Below are 26,646 nucleotides of genomic sequence, written 5' to 3'. Positions count from 1 at the left end.
TTTTGTCAAACGGCTTTTGTTTTATTATTAATTTAAAAATATCATTAAGCAATTTTGAACAATTCAAAATGGCTACCAAACCACACGACCAATTGACTTCTCTTGAACAAATCTGAATATTGGTCATAAGATAACTCTATAAACCAAATTTCACATCTGTCTCATAAGTGGTTTCTGAGAAGAAGATTTTTGTAGTTTTTAAAAACAGCGCATACGAAACAAAATGGCCGCCACACCGTGTAATGTATGGCTTTCATATTGCACACAATAATGCTCACCATAGACCTCTACAATTTGCAGAAGTTTCATGAAAATTTGCAAATGTTTTTTTCACGAAGGCGACTGCACAGTGCAAATTTTAACTGCGATATTGTCTTTGAGGGTTATGACTATGTGTAATCATGTGTCTATTACACTGAAGTATACAACTTCAACCTCAGATGAAGGAATAACACTGCCCAGGTCTGAGATTTCACCCTCAGAAACTACCTAATTCTCCTCGCCAGCCTAGGAGAGGGACCTCTGTGTAGCCAAACGTGGAACAGAAACACTCAAATTGTGAATTATAAATGTCCTCTTTCACTTTCCCTGAGAAAAGGAAAGACAGACCAAGCCGCAGATACCGTAGAGGATACCTGGGCTCAAATTCTGTATGCAAAACACTCCTCCTGGCGATTGAGAGGAACAGCAGGGCACTTCATGTAATGCCATTAAGGCTTGGGACATAAAAGGAGAAAAACTGCTGCATAGACAAAAACAATATCATCATAAGAGACATGAGCTCACCTAATAGTCATGCAGCACAATTATGACAAGTAAAAAATGCTACAGGGCATAACAGTCTATAATAATCCTGAGGCACCCCCATACTGCTATTTAATATTTATATAACAGAGGGGAGAGTATGAGACACATCAGGAGAAACATATATTGATGTATGGAAAAAATGCCCCCAAACATAGGTTTGAAAGAAAACAAACCTATAATTAAAAGAATATTACCACTAACATTAGTAGACAAAACTTCATGAGCAAGCACTATACAAGGCTTGGTAATAATTAAAAATATTAGAGATTAAACGACATTTGTAAAATCTATGCCTTCTGACTGTCGCCAAATTATATTAGGACCGTGTCACTCAGCACACAGTAGCTAACAAAAAACACAGCTCCGTAGCATGACACATATACGCATCTATGGACACATAGCTCCATTGCAACGGAGAAACAAAAGCAGGGCGTGTCACATGCCCTGCTCAGAACATCGCTTCGTACTGAAGGAAATGGCGCTTATCCGCTTATACTGAGGGAAGAAGAGGGCGGGAGCAATCATAGCCCACAGAAAGAGCGCACAACTAAAGTTAACTGCGCGTCTCACACTGTCAGCAACACTCGTTAAAAAGGAAAAAAAAAACTTAAGCGCTTCTTCCCTATACTCGTATGTCTTGTCAGTACCTCTAGAATAATAAAAACAGATGTGCCATTCTTATGAAAGCTCTTAATAAAAAAGCTTTACATACTGTCAGAACCTCTAGGACTCTGATGTATATGCAAGGAGTCTGTCTAGATAGTGTAAAAGTGCTCTGTGCAGTATCAGCTATTAGAATTATCAGAGGAACAAAGTACCTCTATCTAAGCATAGTCACATAAAATTCAACCTGCACATTAATAAATAAATAGTACAAAAACAATAACAAGTCAAGGATACTTCCAAAAAGTATTAACCCCTAGTTTCCTAAAGTCACAATAAGTGCCTGAATTCTGCCTATGATATCCTGCCTCAGGATATACAGTATATGTCCCAGAATAATGCAGTAGAAAACCTTTCAGAAGTGCATGTCCCTTAAATGTAGAAGACCAAGCACTTACCTGCATCCAGCCGTCCGGCAGGAGGACAGCTCACCCGGCATGAGAGGATGCCGCTCCTCACAGAGTTCTGTGAAACAAAGAAAGACTAGAGTAAAGCTACTCAGGCTTTCTATACCAGGGCAGCAACATGTTAGGAAAACATAGCAAGGCCCACCTCACAAGTTCATAACTGCTTTAAAGCCACCACTGCCCTACTGAAGAGACTAACGTGGAGTACAGCTAGACCCAGACTGCGATGGAAGATCAGAGCAAGCCTGCTCTGACTTCAAAACAAAAACAAAATCTTGATAGAAGAATCTTTATCAGACACCTAATTACTTTGCCTCCTCCTTGCACTAGAGGCAAAGAGAATGAATGGGGTTTTGTGGGAAGGGAAGTGATACTTAACAGCTCTGCCCCAACCAGCTACTACTTTTTTTTTTTTTTTTCCAATTAAATGATTTTTATTGAAAAGTAAATAATACAATACAATACAGTGTATAAATAACACTGTTAATTCAACGTTGACAACAAAGAGCCAAGGTACAACATGAGCCTACCATAGGCAGGCAGCGAGAATGGCAAACAGGGGCTCACGCCATGAACCAATAAACTACAAAACAGTGAGAAATCAACCATTTTAGTTGGTTTGTGGAACCTTATCTGAGTGTCCAAATAGAGTCTAGGATATTACATATAGAACTAGATTTGAGCAGGATTACTAAAGGAAAAAAATAAAATAAATCTTAATGCTAGGTCACCAGCCATGAATTGAGAGCGGGGGGGGGGGGGGAAGGACAGGAGGGAGGAGGAAGAGATGGAGAGAGGAAAGGAAAAAAAAAATTTGGGGGGGGGGGAGGGTGTATCATATAGGGACAGGAAGGGGAATGTAGTATAAGGGAGGAAGCAAGTCTCCGCCAGGCAGAATATAATAAATTCAGGAGCCATCTGCCTACTTTTCAGATCAGGAGAATCGATTTCTCTCCCAGTAGGTCCCAAGGCTCCCATGTCACAGCATATAGGTCAATTTGTTGACGGGAGATGTAGACATAGCTTTCCATAGAGCGAAAATATGAAATGAGGTGAACCACACCTTGCCAAGAAGGGCTGTCAGGCTTCTTCCAATTCCTTGCAATAGATAATTTGACGGCCATCATGATTGTTATAAACAATATGCGGCCCGGCACGGGAGAAGAACGCAGACCGGCATGAACAAGAGCCGTCTCCGAAGGTAGGGAGCTGACTAGTCCAGCATAATCTTTCCACCCTGGACCACAAAGGGGCTATTACCGGACATGCCCACCAAATATGATGAGGGTCACCTACCATCTGGCAGCCTCTCCAACAGAGGGGTGAGCTGTTGGGAAACATTTTATGCAATTTGGCTGGCACATAATGCCATCTGGTTAGAAGCTTATAAAACAGCTCAAAGAGTGTGATACAGTGAATGGGTGACTTTGTGTGTAGAATCGCATCCGCCCATACCTCTGTGGGTAATGTCATACCCCATTCTCTTTCCCACTCCTCCATATGTCTTGTTTTAACAAGTTCAGAGGCATCTAGTAGGATTCGGTAATGGAAGGACAAGGGGGATATATGCTGCGTGTTCACGGACAATCGTCCTTCCCAAGGAGTCAGTGATCTGAGGGGAGCCTGAAGAAAACCCCATGATTTTAGAATAGAAGAAAGTCTGAGTAGATCGAATCGAAATTTGGGATGTATGTTGCAGTTCTGAGCAAGGGCATCCAACGCTACCAGTCTATCACTTAAGATAAAATCTGTGATTCGAAGAGCGGATAGGGCTTGACGTGTAGTTAGACCTGTAGATGGGAGGCCAAGTAAGAGGCCCGACATGGAGTGGTAGGGCGAGGGGTGCGGGGAGACTTGGTTGTGATGGCGGATGCATAGCCATGAATTTCTACAATGCAGTACAATTTTGTTATGGATCGGGTATTCTGAGAGACAGTGGGCCGGAATCCAAATCAGGTCCATAAGCGTTAAGTAGGCCGGTATAGAGGCCTGCTCCAATTCCAACCAGTGAGGAGGATCCTCCTTTGTATTCCAATCTGAAATATGCGTTAACAGGGCAGCTTCATAATAGACTCTAATATTCGGGAGGCCCAAGCCGCTCGCTAGAACTGGGCGCTGTAATAGGGACGCTGCAATGCGCGGCTTCTTCCCATTCCATATATATCTATTAATCACCGCCTGGAATTTGTTCAGCAAAGAGAGTGGGACTTTTATTGGTAGGCATCTGAAAAGATATGTTAATTTAGGGAGCTGCATCATTTTGACTGCGACAATTCTCCCAAACCAGGAGTTTTCATCATATTTTCTAGAGCATAAATCTGCCTGGAGATTGGCAAGAAAGGTGTGGAAATTCTTTCTTAAAACCGTCCTGATATCATGGGACAGGAACACCCCAAGGTGCTTTAGGCCTATTAGGGACCAGTGAAAATGGTACTGCTTTTTGAGTGAGTTTAATTCATGATCAGGTAGGTTTAGGGGATAAGCTTCCGTTTTACTCAAATTCAACTTGTAGTAGGAAATGTTTCAACCGGCTACTTCTTAATGCAACCTGGATGGCAAATATTTCTGTGTAGAACACTAACTTTAATATGTCAATGTGAAATGTATCTTCAGCTGCATAAATCCTCTAGGAGTATATTGCAATGTACCCCAATGTGTCTTTAACTCAACCATAAGTAGAGATCCATTCGTAAAAGACAATTTCTAATTACAGAAAAATAAGAAAGAACTGGGGGGGGGGGGGGGAGTCCAGAATGTTTGGGTATTTGTGTTTTTATGGGGGTTCTTTTTTTAAAGACCATATCAGAGGAAAATACTGTAGATTAAAGGAGATGGCAACATATACAATATTGTTCATTCTGCCCCATTGAAACTAACCATGTATAACATGATCTGCTTTGTTTTAATGGAGTAGGTGGTATGTTTTGATAAATAACTAAACAATATTTCCAAAAGCTTGGGAAGAATAACCAGCTCCATTGACAACAATTATTAAAATTGGGTATTAAAAAAAAAAAAAAAAGAAGACTTGTCAGTCATTTGTTCTTTTCTCAAAAATACTTCCATATACATTGGGTATACACTTTTGATACTGTAATTTGGGTACTTCTACAGTAACAAGCTCTAGGAAATGCAACAACTTACATTTGCTGTTTCTTTTAGATTGTTTCTGAGGTAACTTGTTTTCAATGGAAAAAGTTGTATTGATTGTAGTTGGTGAAACCATCCACCAAGATGAAGGAGGTTTCTGTATCCGTTGACTGCGACTACCTGTCTTCACAGCAGCATCATGGAACCTGCCTTCCATACTTGGAGTTTGCAGTCCTAAACTGTCCTCTGTATGAAATGGTTTTAGTTGTTTTGTATTTGGCATAATATCACCCTGCATTTTTTGTTTATCCATCTTGCCTGCAAAATTAAATGTTCCATTAAAACAAAGTTTCTGGGGACTTTTCGTTTTTTAAAATGACATATGCATAGTTCAAATCTTTATATAAAACAGTTATTAAACATGTGAGACAAAATATTACAAGGGAAAGTAAAGTCAAAGTGAAATTTTTCATAAACAATTTTCAAATGTAATTCTATTATCAAATTTGCTTCATTCTCTTAGTATTCATTTGTTGAAGAGTAGCCTCAGGAGTAGCAATGCACTACTGAAAGTTTGCTGAACATATCTGGTGAGGCAATGACAGGAGGCATATATGTGAAACCACCAATCACTAGCAATCTCTCGGCAGTGCATTACTCCCTCTGAGATTACTAAAATATGCTCTTCAACTTAATCAGTCATGTAATTTTAATTTTTACTTTACTGACCCTTTAAAGGGACATTAAACCCAAACATTTTTTTTTATGATTCAGATAGAGAATACAATTTTAAACAACATTCACATTTACTTCTATTATCTAATTTTCTCCATTCTTTAGATATCCTTTGTTGAATAAATAGAAATAGACATTGGTGAGCCAATCACAGGAGGCATCTATGTGCAGCGACCAATCAGCAGCTACTGAGCCTATCTAGATATGCTTTTCAGCAAAGAATATCAAGAGAATGAAGCAAATTAGGTAATAGAAGTAAATTAGGAAGTTTTTTTTAAATTGTATGCTCTATCGGAATCATGAAAGACATTTTTTGGGTTTAATGTCCCTTTAAATATATTCAGTGTCTTTTGGCAATTAATTTGCCCATAAGTGTGGAATAATGAAACTATAAGTTTGAAACTTACCACTTTTAAATTCACTTAGCTTCTCTAAATGTGTTGAAGTACAAGTTACTGTTTTTCCTACAGATTCTCACCTTTTGATGCATTCTGCTTTCCTGGAGAAAAGGTTGTGTGCATATTTACAGACTTCCGACTTTTATCAACTGGAGTTGAAGAAAATTCCTGTTCCAAAGGAATGTCTTTCCTAGAATTTCGACCTTTGAATCGTGTTTGTTTGCTCTTATTTTCCTCACCAGATACAATATTTTCTTCAGACTGAGCATTAGGGCTTACAACATTCTGTATATTACAATTATTGTAGGGAGACAGCGGTGACTGTAGAATTTTGGAACGAGTCCTTGCTTTTTTATGCCCTTTCTTTTTTACTGCCGGTTTGCTTTTTACTCTTTGGGATGTATCTTTTTCCTTCAAACCAGCCTTTTTTAAAGATGTTTTTGGCAATGCCTGTTTTGACTGATTTACTTCCTCAATGTATTCACGTTCTGTTTCAGGTTGCTCTAATTGAGGATTTCTAAGTTTGACCGGTGTCTTTATAGGATTAATATTATTACTGTCTCTAGTTGAAACTTTTGTTTGTGAAGTAACTTCATTTCTCAGAGCAGCATCTCTAATTGGTGATGTAGCAGCATTAACGTCTTCTTCTGACCTATGTTCATCAGCATTTTCATCCGGCAAATCAAGTTGCTTGATTAATGGAGTTTTTTTAGGAACAATCACATTCTTTTTTGCAGTTCTTATGCCTCTATCTTTCTTTGATACTGTCTCTATTGAAGGTGTTTTTTTCCTTAAATTGAAGTCTTTTTTTGATGATTTTAAAACGTTCGCCACCTTGGGAGGGCTTCCATCTGGTACAGGTTGATTAACTAATTTCTCATAATCATTAGCTATTTCTATATCATTTTTTTGTTGATCATTGTCATTGCATATGCCAGCTCCAGATCTGTTACTTTCATGGTCTATTTTTTTCATTCCTGTGTCTGAATGCGATTTTTCAGTTTTTGAAACTGGCACTTTAGACGGTGGCTTTTCCTTTTTTGGAATTGAAATCCATGACTTCAAAATTAGGCTGTCTGCTTCATCTATTATAAATTCATCATCTTCTATAGCGTGCTGGGCAGGAGGCAGAGAAGCAACAGGAGCCGGAAGATCCAGCTTAACATCCGAAACTAAACTACACACAACAAAAACAAATAATAATTTCTATTCATAATTTAGTCTCTAAACAGTATATAAGATGCAGATATAGATTTAGAATGTAAGACCACAAGTCCACTCATTCTGTTGATCATTTTATGGTTTACAGCTTACATTGACTCAAGGGCAGGGCCCTCTACCATTTATTTAAGTGTATTCTGATCATTTTACTAAATAACTATATGCTTAATGTTACAGCGTTGCGCTAAGATGTTGGTTCTTATATAAACAGTAATAATTAAAATAATGTATATAATAATGATATGCACATAGTGTTCAGTAATGTGCATATCTGGTGACTACATAAAAAGTGCTAGTGCTCTCATGAAAAAAAAAATTTGAACCTAGCTGCCATCAATGCTTTTGACTTGGTTCATTCTTGAAGTAACAGGCTTGTTCCCTTTAAAGCATTAGTGATATAAAATAATCTTTTTCATAGTTGTAATAAAAAAAAACACTAAGCCCTGGATTATACTTGACAAATAATACATGCTGCAATTATAAAAGGATGTTTTTATTTTATTTTTTAACTTCATTAGTTCATGTCACAGCCCTTCAAGGTGGTTGGGCTCTCTACGGGGAGGCATATACAGGTGGCCCTCGGTTTACAACGGTTCAATTTGCACCGTTTCAGAATAACAACCTTTTTTTTCAGTCATGTGACTGCTTTTGAAAAGCAGTGCTTTGATTAAAATAGCCCGTAGGTGGAGCTGTCCACTTGTGTTGCAGTAAAGATATGCCAGCCAAGCAAGCTAAAAATTAATCAGTATATCTAGACCTGAGCTATCGAGCAGCTTTCATAGGAACAAGATCTTCCCATCTATAAATCAGTCCAGATTGGAATGCATAAAAAAGAATTGTTTGCAGAAAAATGCACGTAAAGTCTGTGTTGTGTGATTATTTTATTAGGTTTATAATGCTGTTTAGCAAATGTTTTTATTAATTTAACTTAGTTTAATTATATATTCTGTGTTGTGTGATTATTTTATTAGGTTTATAATGATGTTTAGCATTTAAAGTCTTCATTTAAAAGCTTTAAAAATAATGTATTAGGTGTTACTTATGCCAATTTTGAGAGGGGCCTGGAACCTAACTCCCTCACTTCCCATTGACTTACATTATAAACTGGGTTTCAATTTACAATGGTTTCGATTTACAACCATTCCTTCTGGAACCTAACCCCGGCGTAAACTGAGGGCTACCTGTATAGCTTAATGTCCGCTATCTTCTAGAGCTGGCTTACTGTTCAGTAAATGCTAGAGAATTAGGAAGTCTTCTTCTTGCCCATGCTCAGAAGCAGAATGCAAATCAAGTTCTTAGCATGTTAGCTCCCTGAAGTATTACATAAGAATTTCTAAGTGCTCATTTTGGAAGAAAAAGTTGTTTGCTGTTTTTTTTTTTAAATTTATTTTTTAATATGACCTGTCTTTCTTTATTTTTGTTTACTTGGATTTAACATTTTTTTCTGCTAAAGCAGCACTGTTTCATATATATTTAATGTGTTTCTAATGACTTATTATACCAGCTGCATAGTATAAAATGTATGGGAAATTGTTCTTTTAGATTTATACGCAAAGCCCTTCTTATCTTATATCATCAAAGTATATGCAAAGACCAATACTTAGAAAAAGCAATTAAAAATGAACATTTTAATTCCTGATCTCAATTATCCGCGAGTAGTGTAATTTCTTCTGCTGATACCTACAATTTTAAGTATAGATGTCAGTTTCAACAGGCAAAAGCAGCTATTCAAATTATTCAAAATAAAGCTAAAGGGGCTATTTGGAACCAATTTAATCAGCATGTAAAATGGGAACACATTAAAAGCATTTTCTTTCATGATTCAGATAGAGCATACAATTTTAAACACTTTTCCAAATTCCTTTTATTATCTAATTTAATTTGTTCTCTTTGTTGAAAACATACCTGGGTAGGCTCAGGAGCAGTAGTGCACAGCTAGGACCTATCTGAGGATTAGTGTCTGCCTCTTATAATTGGTTTACCAGATGTTTTAAGCAAGCTCCCAGTAGTACATTGATGCTCCTTCAACAAAGAATACCAAAAGAATTAAAGGGACAGTCTAGTCAAAATTAAACTTTCATTACTCAGATAGGGCATGTAATTTTAATCAACTTTCCAATTTACTTTCATCAACAAATTTGCTTTGTTCTCTTGGTATTCTGAGTTGACACTACACCTAGGTAGGCTCATATGCTAATTTCTAAGACCTTGAGGGCTGCCTCTTATCACATGCTTTTTAAATTGCTTTTCACAACAAGAGACTGAAAGTACACGTGAGCCATATAGATAACACTGTGTTAACGCCCGGAGAGTTATTTAAGATTTAGCACAAGACAATATTAAATGCAAGTCAATAGATAATAAACAGTCACAGTCATGTGATCAGGGGGCTGGAAGAAGGTTCTTAGATACAAGGTAATCACAGAGGTAAAAAGTATATTAATATTTAACAGCGTTGGTTATGCAAAACTGGGGAATGGGTAAAAGAGGGATTATCTATCTTTTAAAACAATAAAAATTATATTGTAGACTGTCGCTTTAAGCACATTTTAGTAAATTGGGAAGTTATTTAAAAGAGTATGTTCTATCCGAATCATGAAAGATATTTTGGGTTTCAAGTCCCTTCAACCCCTAATTGACCAATGACAGAATTATTCCATCATAGGACCATTGAGCAAACTGTAGCGGTGTCCTTAAGGGGAGGGGGAAAATACATTGCACTGTCCCTAAAGCTCAATCTCCCCTTTTTCCTCTGACAAAAAAAAGGCTTGCGGCCACATTAATCTAAAGTGACTGCATAAAGCTGAAAGACAAAACCGGCAAGTAAAAGAAACATGGATAAAGGTTCTGTGTTTTTTCACTTTGTAACACTTATCTGACGTTTATCAATGCAATGAAAAAAGGGTGAGCCCTTACAATTAACAAGCCCCACAGAAAATGAAATATACTATCACGGGGGGGCGGAGCCAGCTGCCAACAAGACAAGACGTGTATTAGGGAGCTCCTGCAGCTAATGTACATCTATCGGATTTTGCAGAGACAGATCTTAGCAAACCTGAGGAGAAAGAGCCCGAATTGCAAATAAACTCATACTCAGATTGTTTTTCTACTTGATGGGACTTTTGTTACATAAAAACTGCGTCTTTTTCCCTGGAGAGCTGTGACTCAGTACACATAAAATGGCGGCTCAGTCTTATGCTTCACAGCATAAGCTAACTACCTGAAAAAGCTCTACAACCTGAGCCAGCCTGAGGAAAGGATCCCTTGGCGAGGACTGTATATATTTTTAAAGATTTTCACTTGCTTTTCACATTTACGCTTTCATTATGGCACCAGGTGAAGAGGAATGTTATATCGCCATACAGGCAGCCCTAAATGAGATGGAGGCTAGAATGTCTGCCGGATTTACTAGCGTGTTAGATGCCATAAAGCTCGGCATGACACACTCTAAGACCCCAGCATGCAACGAGACAGAAAGCGCTCCACTGCCGACTTATAGAGATCAATCCGACTCTCCGGAAGAACTGACTGCAGTGGCTACAGAGGATCTCACCAGGGTTGTGCTTAGTCCTACCACAGATCTTGCCCCATACTGCGACAGCCTTGCTTGGGGGGAAGTAGCCCGCCATCGAGTGCTTGAAATCAAGCAATGGAATGAGCCGAGGGAGACCCTCTTAGGGAAAGATCCGGTAAGCTGCCCCTCTGAGGTTGGGAACCGAGAGGAGCTCCGATCCCTTACACATCTTGAAGCACTCACTGCTCTCATACACGTACAGCTAGAAGGCAATACACTGCTATGTGATAAAAAGACCAAATTGACACAGAAGGTCTCTGTGAGTCAATTCTCTACCAAACCATTAAGGGTGCTAATTTTCCATAATAACATAACTAGTGGGAACAAAGATGAATGTCAACCTTACATCCTTTATTTTAATCAGCGGACTCCCGTAGTTATGCTAGACCGGCAACATCAGGAGTTGCTCACCAGTTACGATCGAGTATTCTGTCGCATGGCACACACAGATGACCCCTCACGGCTACATCACAAAGTTGGAGTCGGCTAGAGCTCTTTAACCTTTGAGATTACTGCTTAACTGATGCCGACACCGACAGCTTTATTTTTAAAACCCTGGAACCTTAGCAAATTGGCTGGACAGTTCCTTTAAGATAACTATATTATGACACCTTAATGAAAGCAACTTTATCTTAAACAACATGTTTAGTTCATGGTTATTGACTCATGTTTATCACATTCTCTATCAGTCTCTTGGTTTTTAGTTGCACAGTTGATGCTATTTCTCATATGTCCCTTTTGCGATATTAGTTCTAACATGTTTAGGATTCTAATTTCATGTTGTAATTTATGATCCCTTGGTCTCCTAGACTGAGTTAGTTCTTTAGAAGACTGAGTGGTGTATTGGTACTATGCTGGGAGTCATGTTACCTAGCAAAATTTACCCTCATTAATGACGATATGATTAACATGTCTGATGTGGTGTTTTTATTATATCCACATGGTCTTAATTTAACTTTGTTCTCATATTACCCCTTATTTGAAGTGTTTGTAATGCTTGTAATATTAGCTAGTCACTGTTAACTTATAAGCTCTACTCAAGTATTTTCATATTTGATGAACTGAGCATTACTGATCCCTGCTCTATCATCCTATGTCTGGCTAGCTGAAGGTATTATTTACTCTGCTGCAACTATTAAGGTATAGAAGGCTCAGAAGTGTCATGCAGCTGCTATATTATAGTATAGTTTTATTTAATGGTTGTATCTGTTAGTTTTGCATATTTATAGAAACTAAAGATATATGTTTATAACAAAGCTCTGTCCCCCTGTCTCAGCATAAAGGACACCTATATAATATGTTCCTATAAGACTAATTAAGCCCTTAGTTGTGATTATAGGTAATATTTAACTTAGTCAATTTATGGACATAGCTCAATGTTTACTGATTCAGAATCGGTCTACTTATTCTTAAAAACATCCTATATTTCAACCTTAAAATATGCCAGTAACTTTAAATTTAAAATTTCATGCTGTTATACACCAGGGTTATGTCATGTGTCTTTTCCTTTACCTGCAACAGCATGATTTATAATCTCACTCTTAGATATTGTAGACACTGCTGGGCCGTGTTCACTGGGAAGGCATGGCTCAGCATAATATTTGAATTAATGAGCTTGATCTGAGACATATACATAATACTTAATGGCATACATGGTGATAGAGAGCTAAGCTTGTTAGTCTCCAGACGAAAAATACACTACTTAGATGTTTCTAAATAATATCATTATAAATCTGTTTAATAAAGTACTCACAAGCTCTAAACCCTTAGTACATTTACCAAATTTACATACTATCTGGCTCTGCCCTCCTCCCCCCCCCCTCCTATTTTATATCGAGCGGCTCTTGTCCGCTGCATCCCCCTTCCCCATAAAACTTTAGAGCTATCCCTCCCCCTAGCCCTATTCTTATATGAGTAGATACCTTAATTTTTCTTTTATTTAGCTGGGAGAGGTTCATTTTTGCTTCTGTTACTGTTAATGTACTCTATGATAAAACTGAAGTCTCCTTATTGGACAGCCTGCATTTGATAACTACGCTTGAAATATGTGAATTTATTACTCTGCTCATGGTACTATGTATACATCTATTTGTAAATCTTTCGGGCATACCTTGTATATGTTGTATTTGATTACGACTTCAATAAAAAAATATTTAACAAAAAAAAAAAAAAAAAAAATATACTATCACAGCATAAAATATTTTATTTAATATAATATTTCCAATTAATTATCAGGTAAGCATAAATTAGGTTTTCTTTTTTAAGGTGGCGAGAGACCACAATTCCTTGCGCTTGGGAACTAAATACCTAAGCTGTGGAGCCCACAAAAAATGGCTGGTACAAAAAATAAATGCAGGCACCTATTTACTAGACACTACAGCCTGAATAACTTTCCTGTCAAAAGCAGCTTCAGTGTACGCAAAAATATCAAAACTGTGAAACTGGTAAAAGTGTGTAATGATGACCAAGATGCTGCCTTGCAAATCTGATCTACTGAAGCCGCATTCTTGATTTCCAATGAAATAGAGACAGAACGTGTAGAATGAGCTGTGATACATAGAGAAGGAGACTGTCCCACATCCAAGTAAGCTTTATGAATCAAATTACTACCTTCATGTACTGAGCCACTGAAGGATGAGCCAAAGAACTGAAATTTGAGTTTGCATTGCTCAATAAACTACAGGTGCATGGCCAAAGAGTCTATAATCACTCATAAGAAGAAGACCCTTATCTACAGAACCAGAGAACTCTTGGAATCATTTACCTTACAGCTATGATTGTGAAGATACAACAATAGTTTGTTGGTGCGAGATGTTGCTACAGGTATAGATGGTGTCTGGACAAAAATGTTGTCCAGGCTCTGTGCCCAGATGACTGTCAACAAAGCCCCCCGAACCTTGATAAAGATTCTGGGCACCTTAGGTACTCCAAAAGGAAAAGCAACAAATTGGTAGCTTTTGTCCAGAAAAGCAAACCAAAGAAACTGATGACGGTCCTTGTAAATAGGTATATGTAGATTTGCATCATGTAAATCCATTGTGGTCATAAACTGACCATGTTGAACTAAAGAAAGAATAGTTCTGATAGTTTCTTTCTTGAAAGAAGCAACTCTCAAAAGCTTGCTCAATGTTTTCAGATTCAAAAGAGGTCTGAAGGTTCCCTTCTTCAGGACAATGAAAAGATTGGAGTAGAAACCCTGACCTTGTTGAAAAGGAGTAACACGGACGTCCACTCCCATGAGCACTAGCTCCTGAACACACTGAAAAGTGCATTTTTCTTTCTCTGGAATCTTTGGAACATGTGACAGAAGAAACCTCCACCCAATGAGTCCATGACCAAAACCCTATTCTGTAACCCTGAGACACTATATCTAGTACTCAAAGGTCCTAAACAGACTGTGACCTGTCCTGAAAAAGGCTCAATCTGCCCCTAAAATAAACTATTCTGGGTCGGGGTCAGCATCTTCGTCGACATGGAATTGGAAGATGACTTTTTGTTCTACTTAGACTTTCTCTGCATTTCAGACTGAAGAAAGGAACAAAATCTATTAGTAGCTCTACTGTTGGAAACCATATGGATAATGTCAGTCACTGGAAGATTGTTTAAATTAACTAATAGCTTGTAGAGAATAATATAAAGCTCTAATCACATCTAAATCCTGCAATAACCGCTCTTTTAAATTCCTTGGATTTGGATAAGGAAGGAATGACAATCTCCTGATTAATGTTTCATCAATACTTCACCTGCTTCTTAGAGATGCAAAGAAAATACTATGAAGTTGGAGGGATTAAAAGTTCTGGTGTAGGGTGTCTTTGCCTCCTGCTGGTGGCCAGGTGGGAATTCCGAATAGTAAGGACTCGTGGAGACTCATCACCTTAAGAAAAAAGTACTGTTTCAGTGACAACTTGTAATGTATGCAGGCACAGAGAGCATATCTAGATATGTTCCATATGCCTGTGAAAAGTAAAATCTCTCAACGGTTATCAGTGACTCACTAAAGTATACCCCCTGATTAAAGAGACATTTGAGTGTACAAAAAAGTAAAATGCATTTTATTATTACATTTAACAAATTCCATTTTCTAGCTAATGGCTTGACAAATTTGTTAGTCAAAACATTTAGGAGACATATTTTTGGACATCCATATGGGATGAATAACACATTTGTGTGTCTGCGTGTGTATCTATGTATGCAAGTAATGTTTTTATCATGCCCATTCACTTCTGACACCCCTCTATTGTATACACATGTATTGTACACAAGTAATCAAAAATACTTACTTGCCCATCTTGCTATACATAAAAAGAAAGATAGTGAAGAGAAAAAAAAATCTCCCTTTACATAGTAACCAATTATTTTGCTTTTATTAACAAGAGACAATCCGTTTTTTAACCCCTTCACACAGTTAAGACATTCCATTTCGTTCTAACACAGCTGATCTTTAAAGCTATTAGGACGGCATGAAGCGTACTACCATATAGTGCATTCTGCAGCTTCCCAATTTGTGAAAAATCGGCCTGGAGGGGTGTGCCTAGCACCGTAGGCAGTTCCCCATGATCCAATCCCGGCCTTGAAATCACGTGATCGCAGTGAAAATCACGTGATTTAACTTTTACTTATAGTGTTTACAGTTAACATTATAGTACCACAACAAAGGGGTTAAATCAAACATTCCACAAAAAGCTCATTAACAAAAAACACCATTATGAACTTATGCCCCATTGTTATCACTTTGAAAGGAGATGGGAAGAATTTTGGGGTAAATTTAGCAGTGAGTGGAGTCAATTCACTAAGATCAAAGTGTGGAGAACAACAATGTGTCTTTCTACTGGGTTGTCGCCCTTTTGATACAGATCCATGAAAGCCCCACACTACAGTGGGAAAGGGGACTACAGTCTACGCCCCCATCACCAGCCAAGGTAAGAACTCCCTGTGATGTCACCACAGGCATGAGTGATGGCATCACAATGAAGCCAGTGGGACGGGGGGCACTTTAGAAGTCATATCACAGCAATTTTACAGTGACCTGTTCCCTTTAAGGCAGGTTTGGCACTAAATAGGCACAATGGCCTGCAGAACTCTTCAGAAAAAAGCAGCCTCAGAAGAGGCAAACATGTAAAATGGTAGAACTTGATAAAAGTTAAAAATAAAGAGGGTCAAGTGGCTGCCTTAGAAATTTGTTAAAAGTAAACTTCATTCACAAAAGCCCAAGCGATTTAAACTGTTCTAGTTGAATGAGCAAAAATTTGCCCTGTGGAGACTGTCCCGCTACCAAGTGGAGGGGAATCACTGGATAGGACAGAAAGTTCAGGCACTCTTCTAGCTGAGAAAATTACCAAGAGAAAAAGAGCCTTCTAAGATAACAATTGAATATCAAGACCATGCATAGGTTCAAAAGGTGGAGTCTGAAGAACTCTCTAAAACATAAGGTGGTCAATAGCCATGCAGTCAAATTTAGAGATTTGAGATCTTGAGATGGTCCTACCTTAGAGGAAGATGCTGGCTGGTGGACATTTGGATTAAATCTGCATACCAAGTCCTGCAAGGCCATGCTGGAGCAATCAGTATTACAGAGGCTCATTCTTATTTTATCCTAGCTATTACCCTGCATAGCAACACATAAGAAGGAAAGTTGTAAATCAGATCGAAAGACTACGGAATTACTAAAGCATTGATGAAAGTTAACTGTGGTTCTCAAGATCTGACACAGTGCTGGGGTAGCTTGCGATTTAAGAATGAAGCCATGAGATCTATGTCTGGCCTGCCCCAATGATCTCCAATCTGGTTGAATATCTCCTGATTTAGGGACCATTCACCAGGGTGAAGGTATTAACAAATGAGAAAATCCACTTCAAAAGTTGTCCACACACAGAATGTTGATTGCTGAAATCATGTAATGATGTTGTTCTGCCCAAGTAAGAATATGAGCTTCCTCTTTCATTGCTAAGGCACTTGATGATTAATGTAAGCCACCTCAGTGACATTGACTGAAACCTCAGAAATTATTCCGGTCTTAATAAGGGCAAGCTCTGGAGGGCCCTGAAGATTGCAGAGAGTTTCAAGATGTTAATTGGTAGCCTCTTCCCCCAAGGAGGTCAAACTACATGCAAATTCTGTAACCACCAGACTGCACCCCAAACCAAATTGCTAATGTCAGGGTTGATCACCACCCAATTTGGACGGAGAAAGCAGGCCCTCTAAATAAAAGATTGGCGAGTCTGCTACAATGTTAGGGACTGCCTTGTCTTGAAGTCTAAGGAGATCTTTTGCGGCAGATCCTTGTTATCTGTTCCACTGCTGCAACATTTTAAGTTGTAGAGGACATAAATTGAATCTGGCAAATGGTACAGCATCAAACTACTATAGGGCCTGCTATTTAAATGCGTTAAAGAACTAAAGAAAAAGCGAGTGGAGTACACCCCTTCTTGTTTTGCAGTGATCTGTGATTGAGTTTCATTGAATTTATAATGAAACCTAGGATTGAAACCCTGGTTTGAGGAATTAGAGAATTCTTTGGGAAATTGATTTCCGAACTGTGAATATGAAGGAAATTAACTTTTCTTGTATGTTCCTTTGCCATCTGGAGAGAGGTATGATCCTTGTGAATAGGGATATGGAAAAAAAATTGAAGTCTATGGTAGACATAAACTGACCCTCCTGAACTAAAGGAAGAATAGTGCAAACTGTCTCCATTTTGTCAGAAGTTTCATAAATCTGTTTAGAGGTTTGAAATCCAAAATGGGCCTCAAACCCCCCTTCTTTCTTTGAAACTATGAAAAGATTGGAATAGAACCCTTAATTCTGCTCCTCTTAAGGGGCCTGTGTAATTACTCTCATAGCTTATAGGTCTGATACACATGACAAGAAGGCTCTGACCTTTATATGATCTTTGGGCCTATGAGATGGCAGGAATCTTCCTCGAGGAGAGCAAGATCAAAAGCCTATATGGTACCCCTGATATAGTATGTTCAGTACCTGAAGGTTCCTGAATCAACTACTCTCAAGCCTGCTGAAAAAAAAGCTCAATCTGCCCTCCCAACCAAATCCCATCTGGTTCAGGGGATTTGGAGAAGGGTTTGTATCCTGTTTGGAGGAACTACAATTCCAGGTTGACTTTGAGGTGTCTGACTTTTGAGACACTGGAGAGGAGGATCTTTGTGCCTTGGATTGACAAAAGGAGTGATCACTTCCAGTGAATTTAACACTGCCCTAAGTTCCAGTAACTGTTTCAATAATAGTATCCAGTGCAGGTCCAAACAAAATATTCCCTTGGAAAGGAAGGGAAAGAAATCTGCTTTTAGATACCATAAAAGCATACTATGACTTTAGCCATAAGGCTCCATTAGCCGTAACAGTCATAGCACTTTTTGATTTAATGCAAGTCATTTCAACAACTGCATCACATATACTGTTTTGCAGTCTTGACCAACCTCAAACAATTCCTAATTTCTTCAAGGGAAGCTTCTTGGGATATAAGATCAGAAATGTGACACCAAATTGCAGTACCTGGAGCAATGCATGCTAGAATGACAGCTGGATGAAACAAAGCATAGCAGCTAGAAGGATTGTCTGTAAAGGCTTTCAAGCTTTCTGTTCACTGGATCCTTGAATGAGGTATTGTCCTCTAAAGGAACAGCAGCTCACCTAGCCAAAGAGGAGATAGTACTATCCACCTAATTATAAAGAGGGTACAAATATGAAGTCTTTGTTTTTCATCCTGAGGTATATGTACCCTGGGGGTACATGGAGCATTGGTAAGGGATACTCCAGCAGTTGCCGTCAATATTTTTTTCCCCTGATGCAGCTAATGTAAACATTCCATATTTCACAGAAGTCAGTGATCTCTGCTCTACCCTGAAGCACCTGTTACAGGTCAGATTGCATTTGTATTTGAATCTGGCCAGTTATACACATTTAAGGACTGATAATGAGAAATGCAACACTGCAACTATGTGTTTAGCCTCCACAAAAGGGTTAAACAAATAGTTAAAATACCACTCAGGACTAAAAAGGCACTACTGGTCCAAAGCAGCAACTGATGGTGATCCAATCAGCAGTACTATTCGCACAGCTGCGTTGCGCAACTAGTGCTGTTGAATGGATTAACTAACTAAAGAAAGGCAACATTTTAACTAAAATGTAATAGGAAAGGAATGACAGATCAGAAAGAAAGTAGCCAGAAGTCTGACATACTCCCACTGAAGAAAACAAAAAGCTAATAATCAATCAGTGGTTTTTATGTGCTGTCCTGACAAAAACATAAATTATGCTTACCTGATAATTTCATTTCCATCTGTGGGAGGAGAGTCCACTGCTTCATTAATTTCTTGTGGGAATTAAGAAACTGGCCACCAGGAGGAGGCAAAGATACCCCAGCCAAAGGCTTAAATACCTCCCCCACTCCCATCATCCCCCAGTCATTCTGCCAAGGGAACAAGGAAAAGTAGGATAAATATCACGGTATAAATAGTGCCAGAAGATTAATTAATGAAAAGGTGCCACTGATGAAAAGGTGCCACTAGCACCTTGAAACACATAGCAGAGATATATTGTATTGATTTTATTTAATAACTTATATCCTACTTCTAGGGATATTTCAGTTTTATTGGTTTGTGAACTTTTATTTGAGGAATTTACTGTGGATTGTGTATCCTGGAGTGAGTCAGCTGGTTGGCTCTGATACATCAGCTTGTGTTACATGCACTGCATTATAGTGTGCAGCCTATGGCCTAGATTTAGAGTTCGGCGGTAGCCGTCAAAACCAGCGTTAGAGGCTCCTAACGCTGGTTTTGGCCGCCCGCTGGTATTTGGAGTCAGTGATTAAAGGGTCTAACGCTCACTTTACAGCCGCGACTTTTCCATACCGCAGATCCCCCTACGCCATTTGCGTAGCCTATCTTTTCAATGGGATCTTCCTAACGCCGGTATTTAGAGTCGTTTCTGCAGTGAGCGTTAGAGCTCTAACGACAAGATTCCAGCCGCCTGAAAATAGCAGGAGTTAAGAGCTTTCTGGCTAACGCCGGTTTATAAAGCTCTTAACTACTGTACCCTAAAGTACACTAACACCCATAAACTACCTATGTACCCCTAAACCGAGGTCCCCCCACATCGCCGCCACTCGATTAAAATTTTTAACCCCTAATCTGCCGACCGCCACCTACGTTATACTTATGTACCCCTAATCTGCTGCCCCTAACACCGCCGACCCCTGTATTATATCTATTAACCCCTAACTTGCCCCCCACAACGTCGCCGCAAGCTACTTAAAATAATTAACCCCTAATCTTCCGACCGCAAATCGCCGCCACCTACGTTATCCCTATGTACCCCTAATCTGCTACCCCTAACATCGCCGACCCCTATGTTAGGGGTTAATAACTTTATTATAGTAGCGCTCAGGTCCGCTCGGCAGATTAGGGGTTAATAAGTGTAGGCAGGTGTCGGCGACGTTGTGGGGGGCAGATTAGGGGTTAATAAATATAACATAGGGGTCGGCGATGTTAGGGCAGCAGATTAGGGGTACATAGGGATAACGTAGGTGGCGGCGGTTTACGGAGCGGCAGATTAGGGGTTAAAAGTGTAATGCAGGGGTCAGCGATAGCGGGGGCGGCAGATTAGGGGTTAATAAGTGTAAGGTTAGGGGTGTTTAGACTCGGGGTACATGTTAGAGTGTTAGGTGCAGACGTAGGAAGTGTTTCCCCATAGGAAACAATGGGGCTGCGTTAAGAGCTGAACGCTGCTTTTTTGCAGGTGTTAGGTTTTTTTTCAGCTCAAACTGCCCCATTGTTTCCTATGGGAGAATCGTGCACGAGCACGTTTTTGATGCCGGCCGCGTCCGTAAGCAACTCTGGTATCGAGAGTTGCATTTGCGGTAAATATGCTCTACGCTCCTTTTTTGGAGCCTAACGCAGCATTTGTTTGAACTCTCGATACCAGAGTTAAATTTATGGTGCGGCCAGAAAAAAACCCGCGGAGCGTTAACAGCCCTTTTACCGCCGAACTCCAAATCTAGGCCTATGTGAGTATCCAGTCTCAGTGGGGATTTACTATTGGGATTTATGCTGTATCATAGTGACCGTCTGCACTATTGGAGTGCGTTTTTTCCCCTTTCCCTGTTCTCCTATCCATTACTACAGGATTGAGGTCAAGTTGTTTCCTGTGGGAGCTAGCTGCTGGGCTCTGATCAATCCAGCCTGTACAAATAGCACTGCATTATAGTGCACTCTCTCTGTGAGTATCCATCTATAGAGAGGGTGTTTTTCTGGGAGTGATATTCAATATTTCGTTGTAACATTCTGCACCATTGGAGCGCCTTCTTTTTGATTCTCATTTATCAGTTCCGCCTGGGGATCCCTGGACCGCGACCCTATCTGGGTAGCTTGAAATTGAGTCTGGATGCCATGAGATCCATCTCCGGTGTCCCCAATCTGTTGCAGATCTCCGTGAACACCTCGGAATGGAGAGACAATTCCCCTGGATGAAACGTCTGTCTGCTCAGAAAATCTGCTTCCCAGTTGTCCACACCCGGAATGTGGATCACTGAGAGCGAACAATTGTGAGTCTCTGCCCATTCCAAAATCCGAGATACTTCCCTTATGGCTAGGGAACTTCTCATTCCCCCTTGAATCGGGACAACCCCAGGAGGGGCCAAGCCCTCAGAGCGTTAAATATCGCTCAAGGTTCCAGAATATTTATAGGTAGACTCGACTTCGAGTACATCTGCCCTGTGTCCTACTGGCACCGCAAACAGCTCCCCATCCTGATAGACTTGCATCCATGGTCACAATTTCCCAAGATGGTCTCAAGAAGGATGTCCCTTTTTTAAATCATTCTATATAGAATTGTACTATCAGATTATCTATAGTCTTTTGACTTAAATAATTATTTAGTCTAGGTGGTAGTTAACCGCGTGTTTTGTTAGGGTTGTTAATTTTTGGATACTTTTATTATTTGCTATTTTAGTTTAGTTGTTTATTTTATGTCTTGATATGGTAGGATTCTTTAGGGTTTACTTTGATATATATTGGATATATTATTATCTCTTGGTCAATCCACTTTTAGATATAGTTATATTATTTGTTTTTATATATCTGACCATTCGTGGTCCTCTATGGATTATTTGACTCTATTTTTGATATTTTCACTTTGGAGTTGCACGCCTCTAAATAGGGTGTTTTTGTTTTTTTACTCTGTGCTTTCTAATAGGCTAGTATTTTTATTATTAGACTATATACCATCAAACACATAGTCATCACTATTTATTCATTCTATTTTAGATAAATAGCATCCCTTCGAAGAGCGTGTCTGTTCACATATACATCACGTTAAGTTTAGAGAGATTATAGGGTTCTCCCAAACACAACAATTTGGTATTTATTTCCAAAATTATTATATGAGTCAGCGCATCCAATCCAGTATATAGCATAGAATATTGATATTCTCGTTCTCTTACTGATTTGCGTGTCATTAAAATATACTTTCGGGTTTGACACTAAATGCTCAATATGCATGTACTTCACTACGGACATTATATTTATGTATCCGTTCTTGCTAGATACATGTAACTAGGTCCGCTACAAAGAGGTTTAATTTACACAGCATTTAGGGTTCACATGCTCACTAATGTCAGCTCATTGGCTGCCTTAACACACCCCCTGTAGATACACTATCGTCAGCCTATTGGCTGTTTCCACACAGCACTTGTAAACATAGGTGTGCTTCAAAAGTATATGAGTACTCATTTGGCTCCATTCTGTTTGTTTTGTATCATACCATCTGATTATACCACACATGAAGCGCCCCTCTGTCGTCTTGTACTTTTTAAATTTATGCTTACCTGATAAATTACTTTCTTTTACGATATGACAAGTCCACGGATTTCATCCTTACTTGTGGGATATTAACCTCCTGCTAACAGGAAGTGGCAAAGAGCACCACAGCAGAGCTGTATATATAGCCCCTCCCCTTCCCCTCCACCCTCAGTCATTCGGCCGAAGGTTATAGGAAGAGAAAAGGAAAGGCTAAAAAGGTGCAGAGGTGACTGAAGTTTTCAAAAAATAAAATAAACTTGTCTTAAAATAACAGGGAGGGCCGTGGACTCGTCATATCGTAAAAGAAAGTAATTTATCAGGTAAGTATAAATTTAGTTTTCTTTTACAAAGATATGACGAGTCTACGGATTTCATCCTTACTTGTGGGAAACCAATACCAAAGCAATAGGACACGGATGAAAGGGAGGGACAAGACAGGAACCTAAACGGAAGGCACCACTGCTTGAAGAACCTTTCTCCCAAAACCAGCCTCAGAAGAAGCAAAAGTATCAAATTTGGAAAATTTGGAAAAAGTGTGAAGGGACGACCAAGTCGCAGCCTTACAAATCTGTTCCACAGATGCATCGTTTTAAAAGCCCATGTGGAAGCCACAGCCCTAGTAGAATGAGCCGTAATTCTTTCAGGAGGCTGTTGTCCAACAGTCTCATATGCCAGGTGGATGATACTTCTCAGCCAAAAAGAAAGAGAGGTAGCCATAGCTTTCTGACCCCTACGCTTTCCAGAATAAACAATGAATAATGAAGATGATTGACAGAAATCCTTAGTTGCCTGTAAGTAAAACTTTAAGGCACGGACCACGTCCAAGTTATGTAACAGACGCTCCTTCTTAGAAGAAGAATTAGGACACAAGGAAGGAACAACAATTTCCTGATTAATATTCTTATTCGAAACAACCATAGGAAGGAACCCAGAATGAAATATGAGATAAGGCGAATCACACTGTAATGCTGAAAGCTCAGAAACTCTTCGAGCAGAAGAAATAGCAACCAAAAACAGAACTTTCCAAGATAATAGTTTAATATCTATGGAATGCATAGGTTCAAGCGGAACCCCTTGCAGAACTCGAAGAACTAAATTCAAACTCCAGGGAGGAGTAATAGGTCTAAATACAGGCTTAATTCTAGATAGAGCCTGACAAAAAGACTGAACATCTGATACATTTGCCAAACATTTGTGAAACAGAATTGACAAAGCTGAAATTTGTCCCTTTAAGGAACTTGCTGATAACCCTTTCTCCAATCCTTCTTGGAGAAAAGACTAAATCCTAGGAATCCTAACTTTACCCCATGAGTAACCCTTGGATTCACACCAATAAAGATATTTATGCCATATCTTATGATAGATCTTTCTAGCCTGTATCAAAGTATTGATAACTGAATCAGAGAATCCTCGCTTTGATAAAATCAAGCGTTGAATCTCCACGCAGTCAGTTGCAGAGAAATTAGATTTGGATGTTGGAAAGGACCTTGAATGAGAAGGTCCTGTCTTAACGGAAGTTTCCACGGTGGCAGAGAGGACATGTCCACTAGATCCACATACCAAGTCCTGCGTGGCCACGCAGGCGCTATCAGGACCACTGAAGCCCTCTCCTGTTTGATTCGAGCAATCACATGTGGGAGGAGAGGAAACGGCGGAAACACATAAGCTAGGCTGAACAACCAAAGCATCTATCAGTTCGGCCTGAGGATCCCTTGACCGGGGATCTGTATCTTGGAAGCTTGGCATTCTGACGAGATGCCATCAAATCCAATTCCGGTCTGCCCCATCTGAGAATCAATGAGGCAAATACCTCCGGGTGAAGTTCCCACTCCCCCGGATGAAAAGTCTGTCGACTTAGAAAATCTGCTTCCCAGTTCTCTACCCCTGGGATGTAGATCACTGACAGATGACAAGAGTGGGCCTCTGCCCAACTGATTATCTTGGATACTTCTATCATCGCTAAGGAACTCCTTCTTCCCCCCTGATGATTGACATATGCCACAGTCGTTATGTTGTCCGACTGAAATCTGATGAATTTGGCCGAAGCCAACTGAGGCCACGCCTGAAGCGCATTGAATATTGCTCTCAGTTCCAGAATATTGATTGGAAGTAGAGACTCCACCTGAGTCCAAAGACCCTGAGCCTTCAGGGAGTTCCAAACTGCACCCCACCCCAGAAGGCTGGTATCTGTTGTCACTATCACCCACGAGGGTCTGCAGAAACAAGTCCCCTGGGACAGATGATCTGGCGACAACCACCAAAGAAACTGCCGTCTGTAACTGATCTGCGAAGTCTGGCGGCCAAAGGGCCCCTCCCGCGGGAGGATTAGTACTGCCCTGGGGGAACTACTTGTGTAATCGGAGATGATTGCAGGTGGACGGCTCAGTCGTACTAATTATTTTATTCTTTTTGGACATAGCAATATTGTCAAAGCATGTGGAACAGAGTTGCATAGGCGGTTCAACTGGAACATCCTCACAATATACACAGTTAATAGGTTTAGATAAAGAGGGAGTATCCTCTAACATATCAGAGTCATCTATAGCTTACAGACTTGATAAAAAGTTAAATGGCACCTTTATATCCCAATGGCCGGGGCACTCACCACCTCCTATGACCCGGACTACAAGAAACAGCTTTCGTCTCCTCCGAACGCAGGTCGAGAAAGAGGAAATTACAGAGGCCACACCCGGTCATGGAGTGCCATGCAGGACCGCCCCTGCACTTGAGAGACGCGCCAAAAAAGCCTGCCTCAATCTCTTGCTAAATGAACTGACTGTTCCAATCTGACAGAGCCTCATCTCACACAAATGCAAGGGCCCTTTCCGAGGGTATTACCCTAGATTCTATAAAGATAAAGGAGCCACACTGTGACCCTGCCTTCTTACGTTATCAAATATTGTCAGGGATTCATCTCTTTTCATACTGTACCTTTAAGGAAGTGAACTCACTAGCCCTATTTAAGGCACCTCCTAACAGAACTCATTGCTTGGTAATTTGTTGCTCAGTGACAAGCTGCTTCTGAAGAGACCTAGCCGTTTATACAACATTGTATTTAATTACATTTCTCTCTAAACTCACCTAGAGTTTCTACTTGCTTGAATCTACCTGCTTATGCTCTTTTGTGCTTAGAGCCTTTCACCGTTTATATCAGTCAGAGATCTCTCTGTCTCTCCTGTATTGAAGTTACTCCCTGCAGCGTGTGACGTCACGCCCGACATTCTCCCGCCGCGGCAGTGTCTCCGGCTCTCTCTCTGGTACCGCTGGGACTGTTTGCTGTCTGGTAACAGTATTACTCTGCTCATTGCCATCTCCTGTAATACTGGTCTGTATATTTTGCATTATATGAACTGCATGTTCTACTACAACTTCATTAATCTATCTGCAAGTTTGCCATATTAACTGTGTAACAAACGCTCACACGAATTATATGTGCTTTTCCTAATGAATAGCTTTTGTATTGCCTCAAACTATTTCCTCTGCTTACTAACTTGAACACTAATAACTTTGACAAAGATATATATATTGCTACAATTTGTTCACAACGGACTTCCTAAGCATACTGTAGTAATTTTCAAACTTACCTTCAAATCTGCTTGCAAATGACTGTCTGTATAATATCAATCACAGCTGCTTCATAAGAACAACACTGCTACTTATAATTACATTGGACAAGTTTGGATATAACTAAATATTCATTCTCATAACTGGATTATACTATATTCTCAGCTTGGTTAGTTTTATTCATATAACTAATAGCTGTGTGATTGCTGGTGTGTTTGATAAAGCCTTTTGTATATATTTTATGTTTGACTGCTTGTGTGTCTGAATCAAGCCACCTGCAGTATTTAACTCTTTCACTACTAGTGAGTTACTAATCTCAATCTAATCTCTCCTTTCTGCTGCCAGCAGACTTTGTTGCGTGAAGGTTCCGTAATCAC

General features: G+C 39.6%; 1 protein-coding gene across 1 annotated transcript in view; it reads right to left on the bottom strand.

The window, feature by feature from the left end:
• Positions 1-26,646, bottom strand: part of CENPC (centromere protein C) — a 375,071-nt gene that overhangs the window by 139,241 nt on the left and 209,184 nt on the right. The window contains exons 11-12 of the mRNA XM_053703270.1: positions 6,181-7,277; positions 5,022-5,285 (exon numbers count right to left, since the gene is read on the bottom strand). Coding sequence (XP_053559245.1) covers positions 5,022-5,285; positions 6,181-7,277 — 1,361 coding nt within the window. The remainder of the gene's footprint in view (positions 1-5,021; positions 5,286-6,180; positions 7,278-26,646) is intronic.

The sequence above is a fragment of the Bombina bombina genome, chromosome 2 (genome assembly GCF_027579735.1).
Source record: "Bombina bombina isolate aBomBom1 chromosome 2, aBomBom1.pri, whole genome shotgun sequence".
Lineage (NCBI taxonomy): Eukaryota > Metazoa > Chordata > Amphibia > Anura > Bombinatoridae > Bombina > Bombina bombina.
Note: the sequence above shows the minus strand (reverse complement) of the source record. Positions and strands in the feature narration are given on the sequence as shown.